Raw genomic sequence first — 24,771 nt, 5'->3', positions numbered from 1 at the left:
TGATTGACTTTTAACACTGTTCTAAAAGAAAACATATCTCCTTTACAAATCTCTCTGCTGCTTCCTTAACCGTCCATTGCAGTTCCCGAGTGGTTGCCACGGCCTCCTGTTCGTTTAACACAGCCGGATGACCACTCGGATTCTGCCACGTAAGAGACGGGTTTAATAGAAGGGAAAACTACGGCGGGCATGATTGGAGATGCAATATCCGCCGTATGTTCTGATCATTGCGGTCCAGATCACTCCGACGTGCTCGCTACTCCTCCGCTTTACCATTCTACTTAACTTTTTTAAAATCCGGATAAAGATAAATAAATAACAAATTCCAGAAGTGGAATATAATCTTCGTCATTATTCTCTTTCCTACGTCTGTTTTTTTTCCTTCCTCCGCTGCTCCGAGCGATTGATGAAAGCGTTCGTCTCAGCCGCCCCTGCTTGCTCCCGTGGGAAGCCTTGATTTGGTTGTTGTTGTTGTTGATCTGTTTTGGTGGTTAAGTTTTTATTCTGACGGGAAATTAGGGTTTCTAGGTTAGTTCCGACAAAAACTGTGGTTGAATTCGTTGAGGGATTCTGGATTTTTGTTCACTTGTTAGAAAATTGCAGGTCTGGCGTCCGGTTTACTCCATACCTGTATATATTTATATATATATCTATAGTTTTCTCGAGGTGTCGTTCAAATTGAGGGATTTTGTCATTTCTGGTTCCCTGGATTTAAAGCGAACAAAACTGCGCATTTATGGTCGTTCTTTGGCAAATCGGTGGGCAAAAGCTAACTCCGTGACTTACTGGCCATGTGATATTGGAGGCACCTGTCACAGAAGAAATAAATTCGAGGTTTTGATTTCGATGGAGTATATATTTGCTTCTTGCTGTATCCATGATGTTTCTTGTAGAAGAGAAGCAATGGAGGTTGAGGCGGGTTTACTTGGGTGATAACTTTACTTGAGATTATTCGAGGCATCTTTAACTAGACAGTGTTTTCTGAAAGTCTTGGACGGATGTTTCCTGCTGGAACCGACTGTACACAAGATGCAGGTGGGATTTCTGGTAGCGTGCGAATTCCATGGAGCTTTGTTTGGCGTTACGGTGGGAATAGGGTTTCTGTGATTGGCTCGTTTACAAGGTGAGCTCCTTCCTCTTGAACACTACTTTTTTTTTTCTTCTAATATTTTCTTCTGATTATTTGTGTTGTGAAAATCGTAGAAAATAAGAAATCAGAAGTTATTCCATTGATCAGTTTTTTAAATTTTGCTAAAAAGATTCTGAACAATGTGCTCGATCATGTAGCGATCTACATCTCTATCTTAAGCAGTAAACAAATTCTTTCTTTGAACATACTAATCTTGATTTCTATGAACCATTTACTTTCTGTTTAAATACCCCCTTTGTTTATTCTATGAATTCTCAAGAGTGTGGATTGTGAAGTGATATTGTCACTAATCATAATGAACTAGAATTATATGACCAGGACCGCTAAACTGATGCATTTATTGATGCACATCTGCATGCATATATAGTTTCCAATTTTTTTTGCAAAATTTTGTAACACAAAATGATAAGTATAGAACTTTATCATATATAGAAATTTAGGCATTACTTTCTATTTTATCATTTTTAATTTTCATCACAGGTGGACTGAACAGGTAGAAATGGCCCCTGTGGAGGGAGATTCTACTGTATTTCAGGTTATGTGCAGCTTATCACCTGGCATTCATCAGGTCAGTATGAGTTTATTGTTCTTATGACTCAGTGATTTGTAATGTATTTCTTCTTTTGAAGAGTAAATGTTTCTTTTCTGGTCTCAGATATGTATGATTTGCATGCGCCTTGATAAGAAAAACAAATAGTTTACCATGTGTAACTGATTCTTTGATGTTGATTAGTTTAAATGTGTCGCACAACATTAAATTTTATGCTGCTTTGGTTATCGGTGCATGATTAAGTCTATGTAAATGCCAATCTTTAGGTGCATGAGATTCTCTTTCAATTTGTGCATTTAACTCACATCTTTATTACCTTTATGGGCAGTATATGTTCTTTGTTGATGGTGTATGGCGGCATGATGAACAACAGCCTCATGTGATGAGTGCTTATGGAATAGTTAACACTCTTATTCTTAATCAAGAAGCTAATCCTGTACGTGCTCTTTTGCATCCAGAGGTTTCTGGTAATAGAATGAACATGGATGTGGACCATGAGAACTCCCCAATTGTGGTAAGTCCACTATCACATGATTAGTACTCTGACTATTACATCAAGAATAAATTTATGCATCCTGAGGTCTCTGTATTCCAGTAGATTTTAGAGAATAAGCATATTTATCTTGGCATCACAAAAGCCATGAGAAAATTTTATGGAAGTACTGATGCCTCAAGCAAGTTCTGCAAATCTTGAGGTGATCTATAAGCCCCTCAAGAGAATGTGAGAGTAGAGAAAAGATGATAATTACTGGGCTTTCTATCATTCATATTATATTCTGTTATTTTTATCATGCCCTATACGGCTATACCATCTATATCAGTGTCTTTATTGCCCGCAGTGACCTTTGTATGATTGGTATTGAACTTCTACCTATTCCTATCAGGCAACAAGTGCAACACTTGACAATTTGCACTATCCAACTACATACCAGTCTTGATGTTTTCTAGGACCTAACTCGCTCTTGTTAAACGATATAAATAGACAACTTTAACAGTGCTCATGCAAGTTATAATGTATGAGTTAGTGGACCTAACTACCTTCTGTCTCCTATCCTATGACTATCATGCGTTTCCTAGTCAAATTTTGAATAGGTACTGAATCAATAATAAAAGCAACAATAGTGGAGTTATATTATAACATAATCGTTGATACAAGATCAGAGGATTGTATCTAACATGTAAAATAGATGAAAGGGGATAATGCAGATGATAGAGTTGCAATTCTTTTGTCATCTCCGTTTAAGAGTGATATATTGCTTTACAAGATTTTAACTTCATAGTCGAACCTTTTACGTCTGATATATTACTTAGGCAATACAAGTTGCTACTAAGTGATAGACGGAAGTTTCTTAAATGAATAACAATTTACCATTATTTTAAAAAGTGTTTTATGCAGTTGCACAAGTCCTCGTATACATATGCAATGACTCACATACATCAAGCTATATATATATAAAAGAAATTTATTGAAATTTAATATCTTCAGGAATAAAGTTGACAAGAAGATGGTTGTTCTAGTTTAGGTTTAGTTTAATCCAAGTATAAAATGTCATGGTTGTCAAAATATTTTGTGTTCTCAGATATAGCCCTAAGTTGGTTATTGGTGAAGATCTATTCAATTTTTCCTGAATTATCGAGCATCTTATAATGATTAACATAGATGGCAAAGATCTATTCAATTTTTTCTGATATATCAGGCATCTTATAATGATTAATATTGTATAGAAGTACTAGAGTTATAAAGAAATCAGCTAGAAATGATTTAGATTTCACTAAAAAAGGGTTGGAACCATTAAGTTTGGTCAAATCAAGAGTAAAAAATGGACAATATTAGTTGAAACTTGTCAAATTAGGATGATTTTGAAAAGCTATACAGCTCAATTTGACAAATTTTCATGAGGAGTGAGTCTTCCTCGCTCATATTTCTTAGCCTTGGCATATCTGTAGATTGACAATTAGTTCAAAGTTCACTTGTTCATTCTTGCTTGCCACTACTTGTATTTCACTACATGACATTTTGCCCATCTCTTTGTTACCGTTGATCACGAGCAAAATCCCTAAAAAATTTCTATTTGAATAAAACCTGATTCAAATGTAATAAGGATCCAACTAAATCCTATAACATGGAACATTAAAGAATATTAGATTTTTATTGAAAAATATAGATATTATTAGTGAAAATTTCATTTTGCCCACCCTCTAGTTGACTTATTTATTTTTTCATTTTGTTCCCTATATTTTAGAATATTAAATTTTACTTCTATAGTCTGCAAAATATAAATAAAATATCCCTCTTCCATCAATACTAATGAAAAGGACCTATTTATTTATGTGCAACACATGCGACAAGGCTAGGTGAGAGTTCGAAAAGGTAAAATTGTGATTTCAGTTTATATTCCTTGTTTAATTTTTGTGTGTATTTCTTAAACCTTTCCAAGTTTCAACTTTCTTCTTCTCAAACTACTTTAGTACTCATCATAATCTTTTCTCAAATGAGCTAGAATCAAAAAACAACTCGGTTCCTCACACGCAGTATGTGTGAAAGGGATGCCCTATCTTCTTCCTTCTTTTTTTCCTATTGCCATATCAATTGGTTGCATGGCATTTTTTTATTGCATGGTCCATTAACGATCTCCAATAGAAGAACACCATAGTTGTAAACAACTCATTTCCTTGCTATAGGTGATAAGTAACATTTCAAATAAAAGGAACACATTTCTATAGAGCAAAATCCTAATCTCATTCTATTTGATTAATTAATCCATTTAAACTTCAATTTGTTTAGTTTGTTTTCAAGCTCATGGGCTCAGGAAATCATTGTTTCCACGGGAGAAGTAAAGTGTTAAGGCAAGGGATTTCCTTTCTATTTTTAAACTATGGGGCATATTGATGCAAAATGAAAAGCGAGGCAAACAATAAAATGAATTTATCTCATATTAATAATATGGATTTATTTAGTTATTCTTTATAATAAAGGTTAATTATTCATTATTCATATTGTGATAGATAGAACAAGTTATTAAATGATTTTGTCAAATAATAATAAAATTTTAGCAGTGATTTCAAATACTTGATATTATGCTGATTTATTTATTCTATTAATCAAATTTAATTAATTATATTATTTATAGTTTATATTTTTATTTTTTCCATTAGAAATTATTAGTAATTTCGCATTTAGTGATACAAAAAAAATGCCTAATTCTTAATATTTTTTAATATCATTCGTAATCTCATTTATGGAATAATTTTATCCTTTTCTGTATTGTTACTTGCCTACCAATTCTGGTTTCCAATTCTACCTATCTGATACAATGCTACAAAGATTTTTTTGACCATTCTATCTTGATACGTATTTATGACCATGGTAAAAAACAATAGAATGAGAAAGAGCTTCTTTGACTAAAAAGAAAGGATGTAATAACTAATTAATACAAAGGAATGATTATTTGTGAAAGTTTTTTTTTTGGGCATGTAGACAACAGAAACTTGTATGCTATTTGAGTAATCTCTTAATTATTATTTAAATTATATTTTGAAAGTGTAATGCTGGTTATATTTCTCCTAAGATGCATATGCACCACTTGGTAACTTGATTGCAAACTACTTGCTTCTCTTTTTAAAAACCATGCATTTTATAGTAGAAAGAAGAGATACATGTAGAATACAGGTGCATGCTAGGAAAAAATTCAAAATATGCTTAAACAGGTATAATTACATTAATCAGGAAGAATAAATATCCTTAGTAGATATGAGTCTAGTGAAAGAGGTACCTAATTCTATGCAAATCTTTTTTTTTTTTTTTGATGATCAAATCCCATTCCTTAGACCAACCATTTCATGCACAGATACTTCCTTGCAGGTGTCAAATTTGAGGATTTCAGAGGCTGATATTGGAATATCTTGTGATCGCATATCTGAATTCTTGTCCACTTGTGCTGCTTATGAGTTGCTTCCTGATTCAGGGAAGGTATACTATTATACTATTCCCTTCTATGGTGAACAAAATTAGTACACTATCCACTCCTTGATTCAGTAACCATAATATTCTGCAGGTTATAGCTCTTGAAGTCAGTTTGCCAGTAAAGCAAGCATTCCATATCCTTTATGAGCAGGTAGTATCCTCTGTAGATGTGGAAACATTTTCAAGCTATAGTTTTATTCATGACTATATTTTTCTTTCTCATTTGATTATATTCATATAATAGAGAAATCAATTAATTAATGAGGAAACATTATCTCCAGTAAGTCAATGGTTTATTGTTGCCTGAATCCATCACAAAGGTTTGAGAGAAATTTAATTTAGAGATATAATTCATAGGAGTGTGTATATTCCACCTCACTCAGAAGATAAGTAAACTGGATTCATGTATATAACTAATCAGTTTAACAGAAAAACAGGGACAACCATTTGGTTTCACGCTTTGGAGTTCAAATTACTAGAATTTGCTTTTATATCATGGACACAATGTAAGGCATGTGATCAAATTAGAAGGGGAGCCTTGACGCAATGGTAAAGTTGTTGCCATGTGACGGTCACGGGTTCGAATCCTTGAAACAACCTCTTGCAAAAAGCAGGGTAAGACTGCGTACAATGGATCCTTCCCTGGGACCTGCATGGCGGGAGCTTCGTGCACCGGGCTGCCCTTTTTTTTTATCATGGACACAATGTGTATAGAGCTTCTTTTGTGGAACTATGAACATTTTTTCTGTGATAGATTTGCTTATTACTCATTGGATGTTCAATTACTGATGCATTTTTTCCTTCAAACTGTATGTTTGTCAGGGTATTCCTGTTGCTCCCTTAGTGGATACTTGCAGTAGAGAATTTGTGGGAGTGCTCAGTCCGTTGGATTTTATATTAATTCTAAAAGAGGTAGGTAGAGTTGAATATTGACAAATCAGGATTTTAATTTTTTCTCTTATCTAAGTGGAGCTGCTTCTTGTTGAAATTAAGTACAAGACTTGTAGGATTTTTTTTCTTCGCAGCATCTTTTTTCACTTGTTTAGGGTTCATAAATGACATCAGTTCATATTGGAATATTGATTAAATCTCTCTGGTTGGATTGGTCTATCTGATTTTCTATTTTTGTGTAGATTAGTATTGGCTGTTAGATTGACTAATAGAACATTTGTCTATTGCTGTGGCAAAATGTAGATTCTAGTTTGTAATCTGTTGTTGGCTCCTTGAGAACCGAGTTCCTCAGGTTCAAAATATCTTATAATTGATTTGTTATATATATATATATATATTGGAATGATAAAATCATCTGTCACCTTTTTCTTTCAAATGCTCTTTCTATGTAGTTTTTCTTCTGTTCTGTCACTATTACTTCCTCATGCACTGATTTTTGATACACCATAAAGATGTGATTCGACTTTGTATCAGTGCGTAATTAGTCAGTACATTTTTCTACCAATACACACTTCTCTGAATCAATAATGAAAATAGTAGAAGGAAAAGGTCAGGCATTTTAATAAATAAAAGAAGATGTGGCATCTAAATAGTCTTCCAAAAGAAGGAAAAAAAGGGGAACAATGTTTTCTGTATCTCTTTCATTTGTGATTTTTCTATTTGTTTTAACAACAATTAAAAAGTTATAGTCGTTACCAGAAGTCCTGAATGATACTCCTGTTATCCAATGCTGAAGAACTCTTGCCCAGGATTATGATGAATTAAGGACACACATTTTTGTATACAAGCTATCACCATGCTGATGAAACAATATGTGAATAAAAGATGAAGAGGAGCTAAGGGCCTGCAGTGGGATAGGATCTGTATTTTAATCTTAGATTCCACTGGGAGATTTTTTTCGATTCTCTACTAGATGTGTAGAAGTAACATCTTTTTGGGATGGATGGATTCATAGACTTAGCATTCCATAGGGTATCTTCTTTTAAAATATTTTATCCGTCATTTCGTCTTTAAGACATTGTTTTACTTTTTGAGTCTTTTTCACCTCAAAGACTCGAACACATTTAGTAGTCATTACTTTTTATTTTGCATTGACCAAAATTTATGGAGTGGGTTGAACTTATATTGGTAATTTCTTGTATTGCTAGTTTCTCAATTCATATATTTTCCAGCTCATTGATAAATATTTTTTTTTATATTAATATGTTAGATGCAAAAAAAAAAAGTGAAGGAAAGACAAATATTTGAGAACTTTGACATGACAATTCTAAATCCATCCAATGCATGCATTTTTTATCAAAGAATGAATTTGTTTTATATATTTATTTATTTGGGATATAATGACCGTGTGCACCAGTTGAGCTGCTAGGATATGGGATGCTCGTATTGCCATGGAGCACCATAGAGTTGTGCTACAGTAAATTTGTTAACAAGAGATAGACAATCATGAATGGCTCTAAAAGTAGGATCTTGCCATTTAAAGGAATTCTGATCATGGTTGTATAATGAGGATATTTAGTTGGAAACAGGAAACTAGATCTGTGATAAGTAAGAAAAATATTTCCAAATATAAAATTGAAAAAGTAGAGGTGGAGATGCAGAATACACAATCTTGCAAAGGTGGATGGTTTCATAGTTGGAAACAACAACAGCAGTTGCAGCAGCAGCGGAGGCTGTGAGGATGAGGATGAGAATGAGAGAGGAGAGGAAGAGAGAGGGATGTTGCCCGTGGTGCATAGAGGAGGGGAGCAGTGGCTGGTCAGGTTGCTGGTGCTGGAAGAAGAGGGAAAGAGGAGGAAGGAGGGTTAGGTGTCAAGGAGAAAGGCCAGCGTGTTGTGTGTGGAGGAGGAAGAAGATGTGTGGGAGAGAAATCACCATATAGAAAGAGAGGAGAGGCAAAATTATCTCCAACTCCTCAAAAAAATTTACTAATCATTCTAAGCCTCCACTTAAAAATTTTTGGTTCAGCCAAAAATTGGCCAAAACAAGTCCAAATTAACCCCTACTTTAAATCCATGTAACCCTAATTTCCATGCCTACCTAACGCGTCAATCCAACCGAGGTTCAAAATCTTGAGCCTTGTCGAAGTTTCAATATGTGGTTGGAATGATACTATTTCGGTATCGTGCCAATGTTTTGATGCATGACGGTAGTAAATGGATTGAAGTTGAAGAAGGAGATGAAACATAGAAAGCAATCTGTATCGAGCAAGTTTTAAATTTGTACTATATTGCGAAACAGTCGAAACATATCATTCTGGTAAATTACCAAAACTCAACACCACTCAACACAAATAATGTATCCTTCCTTTGTTTCATCTCCTTCAACTTCCAATCTGTCATCGGCACCATGCATTAAAGCGTCGTGATACTAGAATAATATCTTTCCTATCAAAGACCAAAATTACTGCACGCCTTGAATTTTAAACCTTGGTGCCGAATGATATTGAGTTTTGGTGATTTACCAGAACAATACGTTTTGATAATTTCGCTAAGCATGGAACGAGATTTCAAACCACAATCCAAACCCAATTTGACTTCAACTCAATGCCCAAATCTTATTTTGACAATTTGGTTTGATTTATTTTGTTTATTTAAAAGTTTTATTAAAAAATAAATTTAGTATTTTATTGATTCGATTTATTATTTATTATTATTATTGTCGCAGATTTTTTTTTTTTTGATAAAAATTCAATGTTTAAACAGGATCTGCATCATGAAACCAATGTACATATCCCACGTGGCATTCTCGCAAATTTAATCCTCAGACAATAGCTTCAGAATTTTAAAGTGTACCAATTAACATTTGCATTTTGATGTTTCTTTTACTTCATTTTTTTTTTAATTTTTCGCAGTTAAGTAGTCATGCTTCAAATTTGACAGAGGAAGAGCTCGAGACACATACTATTTCTGCCTGGAAAGATGCAAAGCAACAGTTATCGAGCCAAATGGTTTTGCATGGACCTACTCAGAGACAGCTAATCCATGTAACTTTTCTGGCTGCTTTTTTTCTATTATTTGTTCTTTCTGACTTGGTGTGATAGTTGTTTTTTTAGTTCTAAAATGTAGCTTCCTCTGATTGCAACAGGTGTTCTTAAACTAACCTGAAATAGTTAGTTCATTACCGAGAGACATTTTATTTTCAATTTTTAAATGAAGTTTCTGACTATTCTACAAGCACAGTGAGACTATTTTATTCCTATTCATAAGTATCTTCTTTTCATGAACTTATGTGGAGAAAAAGATGAAAGTACTTTTAGTTTCTAACTTAATTTTTATATCTGAAGGCTGAAAACCTAACATCTTTACAATTTCTTAAAAATTCCATTAGATCACATTTTATATAATCATAATCATTATATGGCTAGTGCTTAGGCCTTAGCACATGGGAGCCTTCATGAACATAAATATAACACTGATCTATACAGTTTGAGATTGCAACAGAAATAGGAGAGATTGTGGTCGCTGAATGCTTTGAGAAATTTGATTATTTTTATCACTCTTTTTATTTCATTTGTTACCGTTCTTCCCTATCTAAAATCTCACTTTGTTGCTTCTATTTATCTGTTTTTTTTGGCACACCTCTATTATTTCTTTGGTGCCCACCTGAAGGCGGTTGTGGGTGGCCGTGAGCAGCAGACAGCTACAGGTGGGATGCCTATATGTAGGAACGGGAGAAAAAAATATAGCTAATTTAATAATTAAAGAATTCCTAGCCTCATAAAAATATGACTAGCCTAATTAAATATGATGGAATCAGATTATCCTATATATAAACTTGGTTTATTTTTTGAATAAACCAAAATAAATCTTCCTGTTTAATAAGTTCTATTTAACCTTAAATCAACTTACACTCCAATACAGATTTCAAAATATTAATTTCATTTAGCTTAATTAGTTATCTAAAAGATTTTAAAGATAATTTAAAATATAAAAATCTAAATAAGATAATAATTGGTATTTAACATGGGTGAAGAATTTTTCATGTACTAACTTTTGTAAAGTGGAAAAGACTAAACAAGCAAAAAAAACAATAGTTTCAAATAAATAAAAATTTATTTAAATAAATAATATATATATGTGTATATATATATATATATATATATATTTCATTTTTTAAAATCTGTTTTATTGGAATATTACATTATGATTGTAGTAGACCTGCATGTTATTTTTTGAAAAAAAACTCTATTTTCAAATTAAAATGTGATTTTATCAAAAAAAAATTAAATCTGAAAATTTTAAATTTAATTCAGTAATTAAGTTTTATATATTATTTTTAAAAAAAAAATCATTATGATAAAATTTATTAAATTTAATTACAAAATTAAAATTTTTGTTTCAATTTGACATATAATATGTTAGGTCTTGAAATTTGAAAAACTTTGAATAACTTTATTTTTTGTTCACTCTAATAATTGTAACTATGTTCAACAGCCACCAAGTTTATCCAACTAGGTGCGGTTGGCTACATGGATCCTCCTATTTCATTGGGCTCTATTCTCTGCTATATCATCATTTATATTTAAATAAATTTTATTTAATTTATAGTTGTTAATTAAGTCTTTTTTGGTCTTCCTCGTTTCATGTTCATATTTATTGTAGTTTCATATCGCTTAACTGAAGCAATCATAATAACTATGTACAACAAACAAAATCAAATTAAAATTAAGTGATAGGATTTAAAATCATTTCACCACAACCAATAGTTTTTATTTAGGGTTTCATTATACCAAATATAAAATAATTTGATATTTAATGCTCAAAAGTTTTTATCAGATGCTCATAAATAATTTCACATAATTTTATTTATTTCTAACAAAATTACATCAATAATGAAGATTGACGGACCAATCTAAAATTGCTTCAATGTTACAAAATTTGAAAGTAAACCATGTTAAATTTATAAGTGTTGCTCATTTCTGTGTTTTGGCAAAAAGTTGAATAGATTATAAGTATAAATTAATAGAAGTATGCATTTGAGTAATTATAGATAAAAATTAAAACTAAATGGTTACAAACATTTTTAATTTAAAAACTAAGGTAACCAAATTAATCAACAAAAATAAACATATAGCAATCTAATTAATTATTAACTAAATAATTAATTGCAATAAAAATTAATTTAAAATTATAATTTAAATTAAGTAAAATTAATTATGTTATTAATAATTTAATTAACTAAGTATCAAAACCGTGTCAGCATGACATGATACGTTATTGAAATCTGGAACGGTTGAAGATAGATGGTTTAATATTTTAAACCTTGTTTAAGATATTTAAAACTTTTATTTATTTTAAATTTCATGTGCATCCATCTTGGCTAATTGTATGCACAACTGAAATAGGTTCCTTGAATTTGTTTTTTCTGATTATTTAATCAGATATATACGATAGTGTACTTTTGTTGAAGGATTGTGTAATTCTCTGCTATAATCTAGTGCCAAATTCTCATTGTTATTCTTTCTGGCTTTCTGTTTTTCAGTTTCTTGCCTTATTGTGTTAAGTGAAAAACTATATCAGTATTTATTCTATAGGAATCTGATGTTTGTAAAAGATGTTCCATCAAGTTAGCCTACCTGAATATGCTTTGATTTTTTTTCATTCAAAACCTAACACTAACATCATCCATATGCAAACAAGATATATTGCCCATCGGTAGTTTTTTCTTCGTTTTTAGGAAACTTATGACAATCATGTTTATGGCATAATTTTTTCTAGACTTTATTTTCTGTCGCTCATTGATATGGTGCAAAAATGTTCTGATACTAAATTGATGTCACACCAAATCAAATCCTCAAATGACAGAGAATTGGGATGAAATTTATGAAGAATGGGATAACTATCTCACACAAAGAAAAAATCTCAAATACCAAGTTGAAGAGGAAATCATATTTATAAAAAATTTTAAAAATACATATAGACATAATAGTTTTTTATATACTCGATATCAATTACATAAGGAAAGAGATACCACTAATTGAGAAGTATAATGGTTCTAATAAATTCTTATCAAGTAAAAAAAAACTCCTACTGAGCTAAGAATGCACATTAAACTAGTACCAACTTAAAAATACTCCAGCCAAACTTAGACAAACCAAACTACATGTTATCTTAAATAAAACAATTGTCAACCAAATCAAAATTCAAACCAATGCTTCTTTTCCTTGTTTGCATCACCCTTCCTTTCATGATTATGCCTGATTTTTGTTTCACCAATCTATTTAGATGTCTTGGTTGCTTGTCAGAGTTGTTCATTTTATCATTACACATTTGACTTTTTTCTACTCTGAATTTTAGTCCTCCAAGTTGTTCTTTGTGTCTTGCTTGTTTCAATTCATATATAAATGTATTTATCATTAATTTAGATATGTTATCAATGTAAGTACAACTGGTTTTCACCATTCAAATTTTGAGATCACCATCAGTGAATGTCTTCTCTGGTATTAGGCTGGGCCTTATGATTCATTGAAAGAAGTAGCACTGAAAATATTGCAAAATCGCATCGCTACAATTCCAATAGTTCATTCATTGTTGCAAGAGGATTCCTTCCCACATTTGCTTCATCTTGCATCCCTTTCAGGAATATTAAGATGTAAGTTTTAAAATTTATTAACTACCAGGATAGTTTTCCTTAATGACAAGTAACTGATGCTTTCTCATCAAAATTTGTCTTAAAATTTCAGGTATCTGCAGGCATTTTAGGCAATTTTCTAATTCAGTGCCCATTTTGCAACAAGCAATATGTACTATTCCTTTGGGCACATGGGTTTCAAGAGTTGGTGAATCAAATGGGAATGAGCTGGTAAAGTTGAAACCGAATGAATCACTAAGTCGTGCTTTAACATTGTTGGTGCAAGGTAAACTCAAGTCTTTGATTAAGTTTGTTAATGGTGCAAGGTAAATTTTTTAGTGTTGGATTAAGTTAGGTCAAGTTGATAGCCAAAGAACTATCTCAACTTTTATATACTACACAAGTACCATTTTATCCTCCCTCTCAAGTTGAAGAATATATATCATATGTTCCCAGTTTGTTACTCCTCTTAGTCTTTAATAAGAAATTATAGTAATTGATCATGAGGATGAACAAAGTCTTAATCTCCTTTCTCACCGCCTCCACACATACAAAATGATGTTCTATTTCAGTATGTTTGTTTCTAATGTGTGGGTACAATAAATGCTGCATTTTGACATGGTTTTAAATATGCCAAAGGGCACATTTTCTCTTGTTTTTTTTCCTTTTAGATACCCAAAATCGCATTGATGTTGTAAATGCTAATGTTTTTCTTTTTAGATATTTTTGAGGGTCTAAATGTTTTCACTGGACAAATAAGGGTACCATTAGATTTGTGAGAGTGAGTTATATTTAAATTTTTATATGAGTTGTTTCAAATCATCAACCTGATTTAGCTAATCACCTTTATTGCCTTCTCATGCACAAAATACAAAAACCTGAGCATGGGTGTGATTCTAGGATGATGTTGATTTCAAATATAGTTTTATTTCTACATTTTGACATGGTTAGGTTCATTAAGGTGATTTGACTAAATTATTTGACATTCTTTCTTTGCATTAAATACAAAAGTAAAATGAAAGCATATTTTAGGCGATATTTATTCTAGATATGATGTTAGTTGCATTTTGACATCTTTAGGGCCATCAAGGTGATTTGACCATATCACCTTGATGACTCTTATGAATGAGCAGATAATTGGATTAAGAAGGGTATTATGGGTATCTAAAAGAAAAAAAAATGCAAGAGAAAGGTGTGGTCTGTCAGAATTTCTGAAATTAGGTGCACTTGTTGAAATTTTCTAATTTTAGGAGCTTCCTTTATCAGTGCAGGAGAACTCCAAATTGATCGTATTAATCAACAAAACTATGTTAATCCATTCAGAATAATTCCTCATAAAAAGTTTTAACGGTCTTAATTGTATTGATTGATGGCAAAAGGTCATATGCTGACCCCGGGCTTCCCACACGACTAGGGTGACAATCATTTGTAGAAAGTTAAATCACGAGTGATTTTTTTGTTTTTTTAAATAGTGACCATTGCATGGGAGAGGGCAGGAACCTGACAAGTATTTCGCTACCAAGAATTGACCTTTGTCTTAATCGTACTAATTGATACTATGTAGGGTTGCCTACATCAGCCTATAGTATCCACTGGAAGTTTTAGTGGTCATTTTTGGGAAGGGCAAATTAAGTTTAAAGTTAAATTGTTTGTTGTTATCATGTGATTAGATAAAGTTCTGCAACTAGAATTTTCAACTTTGTTGTTGTTTTGAGAACTTTTTCTAGTTCACTTGAATTCAAGAAAATATATTCTTTATGCTAAACTCCGCCCATGACGAACGTCGGTCCTAAGCCCAGATAAAGGAGGGTTGCGTTAAGTTGTCAATCGACGTTAAACTATGACATATGTTTAATAAATAGATCCATTAAACTATTATGTTAATGTTAGGTCCTTCCACTAGAAGGAACATGTTGCAGGGTCCGACTATAACGTCTCAGCAAGGATCGCTACATCTCCAGAACTCGGATGTAGTGCTAAATATGCAAGAGTTCGTGTTGCAAGGTCCAACTATAACGTATCGACAAGGACCGTTACATCTCCATAAAAACTCAAGTCTAGTGTTAAATAGGAAAGAGTTCTCATATCATAGGTTGGATAAGAACAAATATTATAGAAAAACTAATGGTCTAAGATTTGGAACATGAAATATAGGAATTCTTACTGGTAAATCAAGTGAGGTAGTATATGCGATGATCAGGAGACGAATTAGTATTTTGTGTGTACAAGAGACAAAATGAGTAGGCGAGAAGGCAAAGATAATAAAGAACTTGAATTTTAAGTTATGGTACATAGAAAAGAGTAAAATAAGAAATTGAGTGAGTATTGTTGTAAATAGTTCGTTAAAAGATTAAGTTGTAGGAGTAATTAGAAAAAAAGATAGAATTATAGCCTTTAAGATAATAGTGATCAAAGAAATTATGAATGTAATTAGTATGTATATGCACGCAAGTAGAATTAAATGAAACTACCAAATCAAGGTTTTGGGACGTCCTAGATGAAATATTACAAAACATTCCGTCAAATAAAATTATTTTAATAGAAGATGATCTAAATGAACTTGCTGGAGTAAAAAATGAAGAATATGAGAGGGTACATCAGGGTTATGGGTTTAGAACGAGAAATGAAGAAGGGAAAACTATATTGGATTTTGCGATAATATATAACTTTATATTAGTTAATACACTTTTTTTTAAAAAAAAAAGAGAACACTTGGTCATGTTCAAAAGTGGGAATAATAAATCACAAATTGACTTTTTTATGGTTAGGAAGAGGGATAGAAAAATTTGTAAAGATTATAAGAGAAAGCTTAACTACCCAACATAGGTTAGTAGTATTGAATATACGCCTCAAGCATAGTTTCAATAGAAAGAAAATATATACTACTCCTAAAATTAAGTGGTGGAAATTAAAGGATGGGAAGCAAAATATATTTAAGGAGAAGGTGTGAGTAGAAGTATTAGCTGAATTATATAGGGACCCTAATATGACATGGGATAAGATGATATCAAAGTTGAAAATAGTAGTTAAGAGTTTACTTAGTGAGTCAAAGGCACATTCACCACTATGCAAGAAATTTTGATGGTGGAATGAGAAAGTATAAAAGAAAATAAATAGAAAACAAACAACTTATAAAGAATTATATATTTGTAAGAACGAGAAAAATTTAAGAAAATATACCAATAGCCAAGCAAGAGACTAAGAAAGTAATGAATGAAGCAAAGAATTAAACTTTTGAACGATTATATCAAAAATTGGATAAAAAAGGAGGAAAGAGACATTTATAGAATAGTTAAAGTGAGAGAAAGGAAGACAAGAGATCTTATCCAAATAAGATGTATCAAAGATGAATGCAATAGAATAATACTAAACGATAGAGAAATAAAAGAGCGATGGAAGTGATATTTTTATCAACTTTTTAATGAAGATTTAGGTGATCAATTTAGCTTAGGTAATTAAAGTACATCAAATGAGTATAAAAATTAAAAATCTTATTGTAGAATTTTAAAAACTTTAGAAGTAGAACAAGCTTTAAATGGGATGCATATTGGAAAAGTCATTGGGCTGATGATATTCCGATAGAGGTATGAAAGTGCCTAGGGAAACAAGGTATTAAATGATTTACGAAATTATTTGACATGATATTAAAAACTAAAAAAATGTCTGATCAATAGAGGGTAAATACCCTAGTTCTCTTATATAAAAACAAGGGAGATATATAAAATTGTGCAAATTATAGGGATGTTAAACTAATGAGTCATACCTTGAAATTTTATAAAAGTCTAATAAAAAAATTAAGGAAGGAGATCACGGTCACCGAAAATCAATTTGGGTTCATACTTGGAAGGTCGACAATATAGGATCGATGCACGTCGTTAGAGGCAGTGAATATCGATCGTCTTTCTTTTTGATTTCTTCGTTCATTCGTCTTTCTATCAGAGTTAGTATGCAGTGGAATAATAATAAACAAAACAGGAAAAAAGATTCGCGGATTTACTTGGTTCCTAATCCCCCACTGTTAGTACGTCCAAGGCCTAATCACGAGAGACACTCGTCCACTAGTGGTCTCCTTTTTGGAAGTTTCCGGAGGCAGAGAAACTCGTCTTACACTTTAAGCACAGGCACAAGAGATATAAAACAAAGTACAACTTATAATGAAAATTACAAATAGTGTTGTTGATCCGTCCGGAATTCTTGAGTGCACGCACTCTTCCTAGCACTTCCTCGGTCGCATGAGCATAGCCTTGTCGTCTTTTGAGTGCAAAGTCGAATACCGTAGAGTAGAGAATTGATGTTCATGAATGTAGAGCCTTCGTCTTCTTTTATAAAGTTGGATCAGGTCCTTATCTGGATGAAGTCATATTTGGATCAAGTCTTATCTTTATCCACATCATCTAACTTATCCTTATCCTCATCCAAATCATTAAGTTGAACCTAATCTTTTTCCACATCAACTTCTATGTCAACATTTAAAATAACTCAACAATCTAGAACCAAACCCAGTCGATCTACCGAACCCTGTTTCGGTCTACTGGACCTCGGTCCAGTTCAACTTGAGTCAAGTCCGATTCATCCGTTTGCATTTGTCCTTTTTCTATTTTGCTTCGAGCTCCAAGTTTCTGCAAAACAACCTTACAAAACACAAACAACAACCTAGCACATATATGTAAGTCTACCGACCTATTAGGCTTACTTTTTGCTTAGAGGTCCCTCCTCTAAGTCTACCACCTAAGGGTCAATCCCTTAGGATCAAGCCGCACTCCCGAAAGTCTACATGATCTACTAGGCTTATCTTTTGTTTGAAGGTCCCTTCAAGTCTACCACCTAAGGGTTAATCCATTAGGATCAAGCCGCACTCCTGTAAGTCTACCCAACCTACTAGGCTTCATGCTTGAACTGCATCCAAGGCTTTATCACCTAAAGCTTACTCCTTAGGATCCCACCACCCAGACTTCACTCCTCAGGATTTTCCTTTGCCAAGCATCCGGTCACCTTTGACCTGCTTGGACTTACGCTTGCCAAACATCCTGTTCTACAAAGTTGCCTAGACTTTGCCTTGTCTAACCTCTGGTTAAGACTTATCCTTGCTAGACATCTGGTCCTATAAAGCTGTTTGAACTTTGCCTTGCCTAACCTCCCGTTAGGATTTGCCCTTGCAAACATCTGGTCCTACAAACCTGCCTGGATTTTGCCTTGCCTAACCTCCAATTAGGAGGTTCCCTTGTTAGTCATCCTGACTAGAGTTATCTCTTCTAAATATTAAGTCCTATTTGGATCAACGCTTAGTCAAACTGACCAGACTTAGGTACATTGTCAAACATTAAAATCCTGATTACACCAACAGACAATAGAAGTTATACATCTTTTTGAACAACTAATTGGAAAATTTTGGCAATAAAAATAAGATCTGCATATGGTATTACTAAGAAAAAGCTTATGATAGAGTACTAGAAGAAATTATATGGAGAATTCTAGAAAAGAAAAATGTTAGTGTAACATATATTGAACTAATTAAAGTTATGTATTAGGATATAACGACCAAACTAAAAATAAAAACTTTTAATTATTTCCAATAAAATTAAAGTTACATTAAGGATAAGTTCTAAGTTCCTATCTTTTTACACTAATTATGGATGAACTCATTGTACCCATTCAAGGCACAGTATCGTGGTGTATGTTGTTTGCAGATAATATTATTTTGGTAGATGAAATAAGTGAAGGAGTAAATGCTAAATTAGAATCTGGGTGGAAAACACTATAAGAGAAAAGTTTTAGGATTAGTAGAATAAAAACAAAATATATGAAATTTAAGTTTAATAATATTAGATGTAATGAGACAGTTGTTAAGATAGGAGATGACGCGTTACTTAAAACTAAGAGCTTTAAATATTTATGATCATTTTGGCAAAACGATTGAGAGATTAAGAGAAATGTCTTGTATAAAATACAAGCAAAATAGTTGAAATGGAGAAGAGTGTTGGATGTTTTATGTGATCTTAAAGTACATCTAAAACTTAAAGGAAAGTTATATAAAACTGTAGTTAGACCTGCTATGTTATATGAAGCTGAATGTTGGGCTATGACTCGAGCATATGAGTAGAAGATGAGAGTTGCAGAGATGAGAATGTTAAACTGGACGTGTGGACATACGAGGATAGACAGAATAAAAAAATGAGAGCATTAGAGATAAAGTCGGAGTTGCATCTATTGAGGGAAAATTCTGAGAGAGACGTTTAAGATGATACGAGCATTGTACTTAGAGGACCAATAAATGCTTCAGGCGATGTGAAACTATGATAAACACACACATCTAACAAGGAAAAGAAAGATCATAAAAGATTTGATTAGTAACAATAAAACAAGATAAAATTTATTTAAGTATACATGATGATATTGTAGGAGATAGAACTCAATGTCGTAAAAAGATCTATATAGTCGACTCCACCTAGTGGGATAAAACTTGGTTATTATTGTTGTATATTCTTTATGCTATTGCGTTGAAACCCAGCTTTGTCATGTTCCTAATTTGGTTTAACATCATATAATTTGTCAAAAGGATTGACTAGGATGTACGCTGAAGTTCTTCAATCAAATTGAAAAAATAAAATAATATATTTCAAATTCTGTTCTTTTTATTGTTCCTCTTTTTATATGCTTTGATGATCTTATGTAGCTGTTATTTTAACCTTCATAATGTGATAATCATTTTAATATAATCAGATCAATTTTCTATTTTCAAGCTGCACTCCTGTTCCTGCCATGTTTGTAAAGTCTAAATTCTTGACTCTTTTGAATTAATTCACATATCCTCTCATCACCATGCAGGGACGGTAGCTAAGATGGTGTCAGTTGACCTTGCTGAAATTTCCTAACAATTATATATTAAAGAATTAAAACTATGCATCAACTTCATTTAAGTTTGTCTTTTAATTTTTGTGGTCCGATTCTTTCAATTGGTTTGTTATTTTTAGTTTATTTTTTAAAATCTTACTTGATTGTTTTGCCAATGTTAAATAATTGGCACATATTTATGAATATCATTAAAAAAAAATCATAAGTAGGCTTTGTTATAAGCCTTCATTCACAAATAAATCTCATTCATCTTCTTTTTCATATTTAATGTATTTATTTCAGGAAATTTATGTATTTATTTATCCACAAATTCTTCTCTTTTACTTTATTTATCTCACTTAAATAGTTCTCTCTCAACTTCATTATCACCAAGTTAGCTTATATTACATCACCAATCAATATGCAGCTCAAGTTAGTTCAATTCCAATAGTTGATGACAATGACTGCTTGTTGGACACATACTCTAGAAGGTATTCTATTCAAACTCAATACAGCTGTACTCTTTCAATTTATTCCAAAATTTATACTTAACATACAAGTTTATTACATCTCATACACCTGCAATCTTCCAATTTCTCTATTAAAAGTTTTGTCCTATATTGCAACTTCAGCGACATCATATCTTTGGCTAAAGACAAGGTTTATGCACGAATTCACCTGGATGAAACAAGTATTTACCAGGTAAAGTGGAAACTTTCTTATATTAATTCCTTCTATCCTTGGAATGCCTGAATTATTATATTAATCTGAGATGAATTCAGACTTCTCTTGCAATGTGAATTTTCACTCCTTGCTTTGGAACTTGGCAAATCATTACTTGGGTTTGTAGTCAGATCTATTTTTCATCCATAATCTTCTTATTGTATTTGCCCACATGAACAGTGAACATCTTATCTCATTTTTGGAACAGATGTGGTTATGTTGTGATAATATAATTTTAATCCTTAAGGTTTAAGGTTACATTGATCACAGTTCTAAACAGCCTGCTGCTGGATAGTTTGTATGAGGCTTGCCATCTGTTCACCTATTATTATTTTGAATTATGAACACTTACTCAACTTTTCTCATATTGTTAGGTGCATGGTTTAAATTCTGATCAGACTAGTTTATACTCGCGACTACAGTCATGAGTTCTAACTATTTAGGTTGGCTAAAATTGATCCTATTCTGCCTTTGTACTCTATGTGTTAATTATTTTGTCCAATGACATCATGCAGATGAATTTGTATATGATTTTGTAACTCACCACCTTACTGCCCTATAGGTTGCTAATGTCATCCTCATCAAGCTAGGTCAGTCCCAACTATTTAGGGTTGGCTATTTGAAATTTTCTCCATGGAGATGTTTTTTTTTCCATCGAGAACCGAAAATTATACAGGATAACTCAAAGAAGTAAACAAGTCAAATAACTTGACCTAATTATTCAGTGAATTAATTTGGAAAATATTCACTGCTTTTGATGCCCCATAACTTGTTAGTAAATTAACATGATATATATATATGTAGGTTTATTATACATGAATGATATGATTAACATGATATGACACAAATTGCTAGTTATAAATATTAATATTGTTGCTATTTTATCTTTTGTTGAAGTTCTTGTCTTTGCTACATTCAATTTTTGCACATATTGTTATTAACTATCTTATTCGACAATGGGATGCTGATGAAGATACCATTGTTCGTTAATAGGGTAAAGAATGAGTGATCAAATGGTTATAAGATTGTAGTATGACCCACTATAGTATTCGCTATTAGGAAGCAACATGTATAAAAAAGTTATTGTAGTAGAGGAGAATGCTAAAATGTGTGGAGTTGCTAGATAGGTAAAACAAAAAAACATAGAGATATCAGAATATAATAGAGTGGAAGATTAGAAGGTGCATGGAACATTAGTCATTGTTATTAAAAAAATTGATCATTACTATTATAGGATTGCATGGAGCTCAACGTTGGAATGCAATTTCTATATTTGATCCCAAATAATTAATACATTTACGGTTTTGATGATGATTGTTTCTAATTACCTAGCATTTTTTATTACAAAGTTTGATTGGTTGCATCATAATCTTAAACTTTTTCAGTTAACGTAAGAAGCATATGACACTGGACCTGTAGTTTGATACTGGGATCAAGTTACTATATGAATCAATGGTATCAAAATTGCATATGTGATACGGGTATCAAGCGTTGCATTTAGCTGTATTTATAGCATTATTTTAAATTACAATATCCTTTTATGGGATTTGTCACTCATTATTGGCAATACAATACTTAATATGGAATAGTATTTTTCACCTTTGACCATGGGAAGCCATATCATCATTTGGATTGCCGTTGATGGATTTCCGCCCAATGGAATTTATAACTTGTGGTCATATGGTAGTATTTGACTTCTTTTTTCAAGTATAATCATCTAGGGTCCTCAACATTATAAAACTAGATTTGTATGCTGTGTATAATAGTTCTTTGTTAAACCTCGGGTGAATTTGTGAACCAATGATGATAATATTATCCACATGGAGAAATCTGTAGCACATTGCTGGTACTTTATATGATACAACCAACTTAAGAGTGCTATGCCGAGAGCAATCCTTGATACCAGGGATCTTGTATTCAAGTCAAGATTGTTGTTGGTTATACACATACTGGCTTATCTTTTAAAATCAGGAGGCATGTCTGTTGAGGTATTGTGTTTGCACTTAGAAATATTCCTTTTTAGATTCTCATTATCTACAACACTTTATTCATCATTATCATCTACTTACAAATGCATGATATTTATATTCTCCAAATTCTCTATGACAATAAAACACATTGTATTATTTTGCATCTGATCACTTGCTCTCCCGTTTCACTATTATAACTTGTGATTTTGGTGAAACACAATACCCACTTCTATAAATCTCTCACATAAATAATCTCACTTGAAAGGATCAGTACTCTATTTGTGATAGACAACAAAAATAGTCAAAAGATTCACATAACGCATGGGTTTAAAGCCCTTGCACTCAGCTGTGTCAGGATATTTGCTCCAATATGCCCATATTGCACTAATGTACCATAATCCCTTGGGAGCATGGGGTCCAAGCCAGATTTCATGCCTTATCACTTTCTCTATTTTGATACAAGTAATTACACATTATTTTATTCTAGGTGTTTCTTAGACTGATTTATATTCTCTTGAGGGACTACCGTAAGTTTTTATCTCTTTTAAAAGTTTCAATTGTTGGTTAGTTTGTTATGGAATAGTTATCTAAGGCATAATTTTGAAGAGACAATTGAATGAGAATATCACATAGAACAAGTAAATTAAAAATAGTTATCACTAAACAAGAGTTATGGAGAAAACAACTCCCTCTGCCTGTGTTTCACCTACATGTATAAATCTCCCAGAGCATGATAAGTTTAAGATTATAATGGGGTGCAAGAAACTCCTGCTAATGTGGGGTCTTGAAGAAGAGTTGAGCCACATTGGATCTACAAGTTTAAGATTATATATAACAAAAATAGGAAATCAACTGTATTCCCGTCTATAGCCTCAAATAGCATTATTTGTATCCCCAAACTCATCATTTGAGGATATTTAAGTTTCCCCTTTTGAAAACTTACACAATCTATCTCAAAAGTCATTTCACAAGCTCAATTTAAATCATAAACAAGGTAAATGACATAGAGAAACATGTAAGAATACTTGCCTCAATTGAAGAACTCTACCTTAACACTTGTTTGACCCCAAGATGCACCTTAAGCATATTATAATTCAATCTATCACTCAAGTCTATTCATGGTCGCCATTACCGGTCCACTTTGAACTAGTATCATTGGTATCCTCAAGTTAACCCCGTTTATTCTTCTGTTTCTGCATTATCTACTTAGCTCTTCTGTGAATATCAAATTATATTGTTCTTGATAGTCTAAGTTTGCCTCTTGGTACAAAAGGTGGTGAATATATAAATCTTAATTGTCACATGGCACAGCCAGTGTGGACTAGGTTGTTGAACAAGTGTAAAGTTACATCATTGTCTAGCTCTCAACTGTCACTAAGCTCACTTAGACAAATAAATTTTACAATCATTTTTCACAAATTTCAGGCATTGCAGCTCAAAAACAACGCAAGTTCATCTCATGTATCTTTAACTGGGCAGCATTTCCATACGTGTCTCCGCTCAGATTCCCTGCAGAAAGTAATGGAGCAATTGGCAAATCCTGGTATTTAATCACTAAAATCTGAATTCTTCATTCTAACCTATGAACTGTGCTTGAAATATTCCTGTCAATTGATCTAGGGGTACGGCGTGTGATTATTGTAGAAGATGCAACTAACCATGTGGAAGGCATAATTTCGCTGAGTGATGTATTCAGGTTCTTGTTCAGAATGCGACAAGCGAACGAAGCCATCCATCGGATCATTTAACTCTGCCAAAAGTTGTTTAGCCCACAGCATTTAGAAAAGACTAATGAAATTATTTACACGCAGATGTTTATCTTTTCCTCTTGATTGTTTCTTGATTCAATAGGCCTCATTGTTTAGTCTGGCCCCTATTCATTGGCCGCACCGAGATCTGTAGATGAGAGGAACTAGTTTTGATCTCGCTCTTGAAAATTATTTTCCATTCCAATTGTGCAATGCTAATGGTTCACCGTACATATATATCTTGAGCACATGAATGAGACAATGGAAAACCATTAATGTTATTGTCAAACAGCATTATATTCATTATCTTA

At 32.4% G+C, this 24,771-nt stretch overlaps 1 protein-coding gene across 1 annotated transcript; it reads left to right on the top strand.

Annotated features, from left to right (window-relative positions):
- The first annotated feature begins 331 nt into the window (after positions 1-331).
- On the top strand, positions 332-24,771 carry LOC121985818 (sucrose nonfermenting 4-like protein). Its single transcript, XM_042539485.1, has 14 exons — positions 332-528; positions 604-1,123; positions 1,631-1,718; positions 2,029-2,214; positions 5,563-5,670; positions 5,756-5,815; positions 6,487-6,576; positions 9,470-9,601; positions 13,065-13,209; positions 13,301-13,474; positions 20,447-20,510; positions 20,652-20,721; positions 24,138-24,255; positions 24,333-24,771. The coding sequence occupies exons 2-14, from the start codon at positions 999-1,001 to the stop codon at positions 24,458-24,460; spliced, it is 1,488 nt and encodes a 495-aa protein (XP_042395419.1). The 5' UTR covers positions 332-528; positions 604-998; the 3' UTR covers positions 24,461-24,771.

Source organism: Zingiber officinale, chromosome 5B, assembly GCF_018446385.1.
Source record: "Zingiber officinale cultivar Zhangliang chromosome 5B, Zo_v1.1, whole genome shotgun sequence".
Classification (NCBI taxonomy): domain Eukaryota; kingdom Viridiplantae; phylum Streptophyta; class Magnoliopsida; order Zingiberales; family Zingiberaceae; genus Zingiber; species Zingiber officinale.
The sequence above is the reverse complement of the archived record's forward strand: the minus strand, read 5'-3'. Positions and strand labels throughout refer to the sequence as shown.